Consider the following 7,123-nt stretch of genomic DNA (forward strand, 5'->3'; position numbering starts at 1 on the left):
GCCTGATGGAAACGGTCGATTCTGGCGTTTCCCTGAGCTTGACTGGGCGGATGCAACTGCATGGACAAGTACAGGGCTCGAACGCTGATCCAGGCATCCAAACGAACGTCCCTATAAGCATAGGGTATTGACGGATGCATACACGAACTGAGCCACCCATCCAAACACGTCCCAACTTTCCCCAGCCAGCAAGCAAGACAAAAATTGACTAGAGGTCGTCCATGGATACAGCAGGTGATGGCTGACTCTTGACCAGTTGATCCGTCTCCGTAGTCTTCCTGGCTTCGTACGCGTGGTGTAAATATTGCTCTCACTTCAGACAGAAGACGCAACCAACTACTTGACCCCGTCCATGAATTTCACTTGTCAGTCAGCAGCTCAGTGGGCGACACTACGTTCTTGACGCCCCGAACTTTCCTCCCTACCAACAGTTACAACTTACACGAGCTTAGTCATCTTGACGACGACAGCCTATCTTACTACGATTGTCCACTCCTACACAAAAACTGAGGATTTTGCCGTTCAGAAATCCAGTTCGGGTGACCAGAAGTTCAAGGCTAGCCAGCCTTTCAAATAGGAGGCACAGAGTCCTCAAAAGGAGGAGGCACATCGTACGCTTTTCCTTGTGCTGCTACTGCGCCGAAGTGACGCAAAAGCAATGGTGCTTGGGCCTTTCCATTTGGCCACTCTGCTCCTTCTCCTCGTGCCTGCGGGCCGTGGCGTCACGGCCACCGGCAGCGATGGCGTCCGGTTCGTCTACAACGGCTTCAAGGGCGCGAACCTCACCCTCGACGGCGCGGCCACGGTGACGGCGAACGGCCTCCTGATGCTGACCAACGGCACCCTCCAGATGAAGGGCCACGCGTTCCACCCGTCTCCCCTGCCGTTCCGGGACCCGGACGCCCGGAACGCCACCGCCGCTCGGTCCTTCTCCACCACCTTCGTGTTCGCCATCTTTGGGCAGTACGCCGACCTGAGCAGCAACGGCCTGGCCTTCTTCGTCTCCGCGAGCAGGGAGGTGCTATCCACCGCGCTGCCGGGTCGGTTCTTGGGCCTCCTCAACGACACCGACAACGGCAACCGGAGCGCCCACATCTTCGCCGTGGAGCTCGACACCATCTTCAACGCCGAGTTCAATGACATCAACAGCAACCACGTCGGCGTCGACGTTAACAGCCTGAAGTCGATCGATGCCAGTGACGCCGGGTACTACGACGACGGCACGGGGCAATTCCAGAACCTGACCTTGATCAGCCGGAAGGCCATGCAAGTCTGGGTGGACTACAACGGCGGGGCCAGGAAGGTCACCGTGACCATGGCCCCTCTGGGCGTGGCCAGGCCCAAGAAGCCGCTGCTCCAGACCGCCGTCGACCTCTCCGACGTGGTGCAGGGCACGGCGTACGTTGGGTTCACGTCGGCAACGGCCGTCCTCTTCTCGCGCCACTTCGTGCTCGGCTGGAGCTTCGCGCTGGACGGTCTGGCCCCGGCACTGAAAATATCAGCTCTTCCAGCCTTGCCGCCTGCAGGGCCCAAGCCTGGGTCGAAGGTGTTGGAAATCGTGCTTCCCATAGCATCAGCAACGCTGGTGTCGGCCGTGGGTGTCGCGATTTACTCCCTGGTGCAGCGGCGGCTCAAGTATGCCGAGCTGCACGAGGACTGGGAGGTCCCATTCGGACCGCACCGGTTCTCGTACAAGGACTTGTTCCATGCGACCAAGGGGTTCGGTGACAAGCAATTGCTCGGGGCAGGAGGGTTCGGAAGTGTGTACAGGGGCGTTCTCCGCAAGTCCGGCATGGAGATTGCGGTGAAGAAGGTGTCACATGAGTCCAGGCAGGGCATGAAAGAGTTTGTTGCTGAGGTCGTGAGTATTGGACGACTGCGGCACCGCAACCTCGTGCAATTACTCGGCTACAGCCGGCGCAAAGGTGAACTTCTTTTGGTCTACGATTACATGCCGAATGGTAGCTTGGATAAATATTTGTATGATCGAAGCAAGGGTACACTAGATTGGCCTCATAGATTCCACATCATTAGAGGAGTGGCATCCGGACTACTGTACCTACACGAGGATTGGGAGCAAGTCGTCATCCATCGAGATGTTAAGGCAAGCAATGTGCTACTGGACAACGAGATGAATGGGCGATTGGGAGACTTCGGCCTCGCGAGATTGTATGATCATGGAGCTGATGCACAGACAACACATGTGGTCGGCACTATGGGGTACCTAGCCCCTGAATTTGGTCACACCGGCAAGGCAACTCCGGCAACCGATGTCTTCGCTTTCGGTGCGTTCCTTCTGGAAGTCACTTGCGGACGAAGGCCAATCGAGCAAGATGAGCAGAGCAATCGTATTGTCCTCGTCAATTGGGTAACCGAGCATTGGCGCAAAGGTTTCATCACTGAGGCAGCGGACACGATGACACCAAGTGGGTTTAACCCTGAAGAGGTCTCTCTAGTGCTAACGCTTGGGTTGCTGTGCTCACACCCATTGCCGAACGCAAGGCCAACCATGCGGCAAGTCATGCAGTATCTCGACGGCGACATGCCCCTTCCGGACTTGTCACATACGTACCTCAGCTTCGCCATGCTGGAGCGGATGTATGGCAGGGAGTTCAACCAGATTCTGAAGCCATGCATCTCATCGGCGAGCGTGGGTGCCATTTCTGATCTCTCGGGGGGAAGGTAATAAGGTGTTTGTGTTAGGACTGTAGTTGTTAAACTACACGGGTTATTGTCTATTTTGTTGTGGGTTCTTGTGTGCAGTGAGGTTATATGTCATCATTAACAAAAGATAACTATTAGTCACCTGATTTCTTTTTGTCAATAGAGAGAAGTGTATCATTATGTTCGTCATGGATCTTCGTCACTGTCTGAATTGGTGATCTTATGTTTTCTTTAATTTGAAATACAGTAAAATGCGCATGTCCCAGCATGACATACTTTAGAGTCACTGTCTGGAGCTCTTTGCCAGACATGGACGGAGATTTAGCAACAGTTTGTGCTGTCTAACTTCGTAGGCTTGTTAAACTTTTGAGTTAATTGTGCTTTTTAGCATATGCTACAACATTGTAATAAATGTTGTGTGCTTCTTCTGATGCGGCCCCAAGGGTGTTCTTTAAACCATTCCATTATCTTTTAACAAAATTAAAATGCGCGTGTGATGACAATAATGAGATGAATGATGTTCTCGTGTTGGCAAATCGGGGATGGCCCCATGGTACCAAGGTGTGCATCAATTGAAAAACTCTCATTGAACCAGTCAAACTAAATGTGAATTTCCTTCTCAAACCGGTGGAAACTGATCCATATCAAAGACCGAGGCAACTCCAGAATTGACCCACGATCGACACAGACAGTCTTAGCTTTAGGAATACAATAGGAAAGGTAGTAGACCGGCAGTCAAAAGAAGTATTGCACGGAGCTCTGAATTCCAACATAGAGGAACCTGGAAGTCCATGGATTCCTTAAGTCCGGTAGAACAGTTTCTTGTTTTTCTTTTGTTGCGTGGAAACAGTTTCTTGTTTAGTCTCTACCTCTCCGAATTTTCAATGGATCTAAGTCTCGGTCGCTATCAGTTGGAGTGTACATGATCTAGAGTAGCTACCAGTGTGCCACCGAGTTGGATTAAATGGTCAGTGGTTTCTTTCGGCCACCTTTTGTACCATGTGTCCATGTCCAAGATTGCACCGTTCAACACGGCACAATGCCAAGCATTTCTGGCAGAATCATTCGAACAGGACAGCATTTCTGGCAGAATCTAATGAATGAGACAAATGTTTAGCTGGCATCAATAAAACCATATAACAAAAGACCTTTGTTTTGAGTTGCGTCCCGTTAACACGTTTAAATTATAATCATCGATGTGTTAACATGTTTAAATTATAATCATCAATGTGTTAAAAAAATAGTTTTATAATATTAAATTTTATTATCTATTGTATGTATCTTATACTAATAAATAGCATTCAAAGTGGTATTTTTTTCAAATAGACCGCAAAAGAGTTACCAATTTTATATTAAAAAGAGAAAAGGAGAGTATAGGAAAAATAAAATGTCTGCCAACAATACGTTAGGCCACTCCAACTAATGCCGTGAGCAAAAACACACCACTCCAATTAGCGTAGTACTGTACAGTCAAAGTGGTCTAAAATGGCGCTCTTTTGTCACCAGAGGCGGCAGTACTGTATAATATTAATAACATCGCCCCACTTGCTACTGCAGTGCCATACGCCTCCTTCTACCTGTACGTTTCATGCTTTCGTTCTCAGCCGGCCGGCAGGCCCTACAGTGCCGACTCAAGTCCTCCAGCGAGTCCACTCTCATCCACCTGAATTGACCGGGAAGTTCACAGCGAGACAGGCGAATCTTTGAGCAGCAGGAGTAGTCAAACGCGGAAAGAGTCCTCGGTCTAATTCAACACGGCATACATCCAATTGTTGCAACAGAGAGAAATTGAATTCCGGGCCCGGCTATGGGGCTACCTAGTTGTTTTGATTTCGCTTTCCGTTCTGAACTTTCTTTGCCTGGTCAGAAACTGCGCAGCATGATCACTAACCGAGCAAAAGCTAACCAGTGATAGATGCCAGCATCGATCTTACGGGCTGTGGCCAAGCGTATTGGCACCGGCACCAATGAAAAGTGTCCCGGAGAAAGCTATGCTTGCCAAGTCTGCATCCTTCGTCCTCGTTCTTCTCCTCTTGATTCATGAGGCCTCGGCGGCCGACGACGGCCGGTTTATCCACATGGGCTTCGCCGCGGCGGGCCTTACGCTGGACGGGCTCGCCGTCGTGATGCCCGACGGCCTCCTCGCGCTCACCAACGCCACAGACCAGGCGAAAGCCCACGCCTTCCACCCCATCCCGCTCCACTTCCTCAGCAAGTCCGCGGCGACGACGAAGACCAGCGCGGTGGCGGCTCGGTCCTTCTCGACGTGCTTCGTCTTCGCCATCGTGTCCCCCTACGACGGGCTGAGCTCTCACGGCCTCGCCTTCGTGGTCGCCCCGACCACGAACCTCTCCACGGCGAACGCCGGGCAGTACCTGGGCCTCCTCAACGCGGCCAACGGCACGGCGAGCGACCGCATCCTGGCAGTCGAGCTCGACACCATAACCGACGCCGAGTTCCACGACATCAACAGCAACCACGTCGGGGTCGACGTCAACAGCCTGATATCGGAGCAGGCCCGGCCGGCCGGATACTATGACGACGAAGCCGGCGGCGTCTTTCAAGAATTGACGCTAAACAGCCGTAAGCCGATGCAAGTGTGGGTAGACTACGACGGCCAGGCAAGGCAGCTCGACGTGACGCTAGCTCCGGTCCAAGTGCCAAAGCCCAAGAAGCCTCTGCTCTCCACGGCTGTTGATCTTTCCACGGTCGTGGCGGATCCGATGTACATCGGCTTCTCATCGGCGACCGGGGTCTTGTCCACGCACCACTACATACTCGGATGGAGCTTCAGCTTGGACGGACCTGCTCCTCCTCTCGACTTCTCCAAGCTCCCCGTCCTGCCACGCGTGGGTCCGAAGCCTCGGTCCAAGGTCTTGGACGTGGTGCTGCCGCTCACCACCGCATTGCTCGTCGCTGCAGCGCTAGCAGCCATCTTCACGGTCGTCCGGAGACGGCGGCGGTACGCCGAGGTGCGGGAAGACTGGGAGGACGAGTTCGGCCCGCATCGCTTCGCGTATAAGGACCTGTTTCGTGCCACCGATGGCTTCAAGGGTCGGAATTTACTCGGCGTCGGAGGGTTTGGACGAGTTTACAAAGGGGTACTTGCGGCATCCAATTTGGAGATAGCAGTGAAGAAGGTGTCACACGATTCGAAGCAAGGAGTGAGGGAGTTCATCGCCGAGGTGGTGAGCATTGGCCGCCTTCGACACCGGAACCTCGTTCAGTTACTAGGCTACTGCAGACGCAGAGGTGAACTTCTCTTGGTGTATGACTACATGGCAAATGGTAGTCTTGACAAGTACCTGTACGATCAAGACAAGCCCGCTCTTTCTTGGCGTCAGAGGTTCTGGATCATCAAAGGCGTCGCATCGAGCCTCCTATATCTACACGAGGACTGGGAGCAGGTTGTCATCCATCGAGATGTCAAAGCGAGCAACGTGCTCCTGGACCACGAGATGAATGGTCGGCTCGGTGACTTCGGCCTGGCCAGATTGTACGACCACAGTGCGGATCCTCAGACAACTCATGTGGTTGGGACCATGGGGTACCTCGCACCAGAGCTCGTGCGCGACGGGAAGGCAGCTCCCTCGACCGACGTGTTCGCATTCGGCGCGTTCCTCTTGGAGGTCGTTTGCGCGCGGAGGCCAATCCATCACGACGACCACAACAGCCGGGTCGTGCTGGTGGACCGGGTGATCGAGTGCCATCGCAGTGGTTCAGTTCTCGACGCGGTTGATGCACGACTCGAAGAGAGGTACGACGCGGAGGAGGCAAGCCTCGCGCTGAATTTGGGCATCATGTGTTTGCACCCGTTGCCCGATGTGAGGCCCAGCATGCGAAGAGTTGTTCAGTACTTGGACTCCAGCCAGCCGGTTCCTGATCTGTCACCAAGCTACACGAGCTACGGCATGATGAGGCTGATGCAGATCCAAGGGTTTGATTCGTTCGTCGTCTCAGCCGATTCATCCGTGACCAGCGGCGGGGCATCCTCTTCGACGATTTTCTCAGAGGGGAGATGATATGGCTGGTGCTTGTAGTCCGTTTCTTGCTAGCTACTGACCCCAGTTAGTGCTTTCTTCAACGCAAGCGTGTAATTTCGAATTGAATAAAACTTTGTCACTTTTTAGTTACTAAACCAACATCCAACATCTTAGACGTGTTCTCTTGTGTTTCGTTAAAAGTTGCTGTGCGTCTCTCGTAGGATTGTATATTGCGTGGTACTGCAATTTTAGGTCGACTAGACGTAAGACTGAACATTAGCAAAGCCGCTGATCATGTTCAAGCCGCAGTTTGTAAGAAGAGCGAGCAGAACTGCAGAAGAAAGCCGTTCCGCGTCCTTGAAAAGCCGAGCATGATCCGCACGAATCAAATTTGTTGAGCCCAGCGGACCGGAAGTTTTTTTAGAGGACGACGGGCCGCAATTATTAGAGTCCCACCCCCAATGACGAGAGATTTC

General features: G+C 52.9%; 2 protein-coding genes across 2 annotated transcripts; both read left to right on the forward strand.

Moving 5' to 3' along the window:
• The first annotated feature begins 423 nt into the window (after positions 1–423).
• LOC133890557 (L-type lectin-domain containing receptor kinase SIT2-like) lies at positions 424–2,853 on the forward strand. Its single transcript, XM_062330976.1, has one exon. It carries the CDS (start codon positions 659–661, stop codon positions 2,684–2,686), a length of 2,028 nt encoding a protein of 675 aa, XP_062186960.1. The 5' UTR covers positions 424–658; the 3' UTR covers positions 2,687–2,853.
• Positions 2,854–4,455: 1,602 nt separating this feature from the next.
• Positions 4,456–6,827, forward strand: LOC133890556 (L-type lectin-domain containing receptor kinase SIT2-like). The gene has a single exon (XM_062330975.1). The coding sequence runs from the start codon at positions 4,632–4,634 to the stop codon at positions 6,684–6,686; it is 2,055 nt and encodes a 684-aa protein (XP_062186959.1). The 5' UTR covers positions 4,456–4,631; the 3' UTR covers positions 6,687–6,827.
• The last annotated feature ends 296 nt before the right edge of the window (positions 6,828–7,123 follow it).

Source organism: Phragmites australis, chromosome 14 (assembly GCF_958298935.1).
Source record: "Phragmites australis chromosome 14, lpPhrAust1.1, whole genome shotgun sequence".
Lineage (NCBI taxonomy): Eukaryota > Viridiplantae > Streptophyta > Magnoliopsida > Poales > Poaceae > Phragmites > Phragmites australis.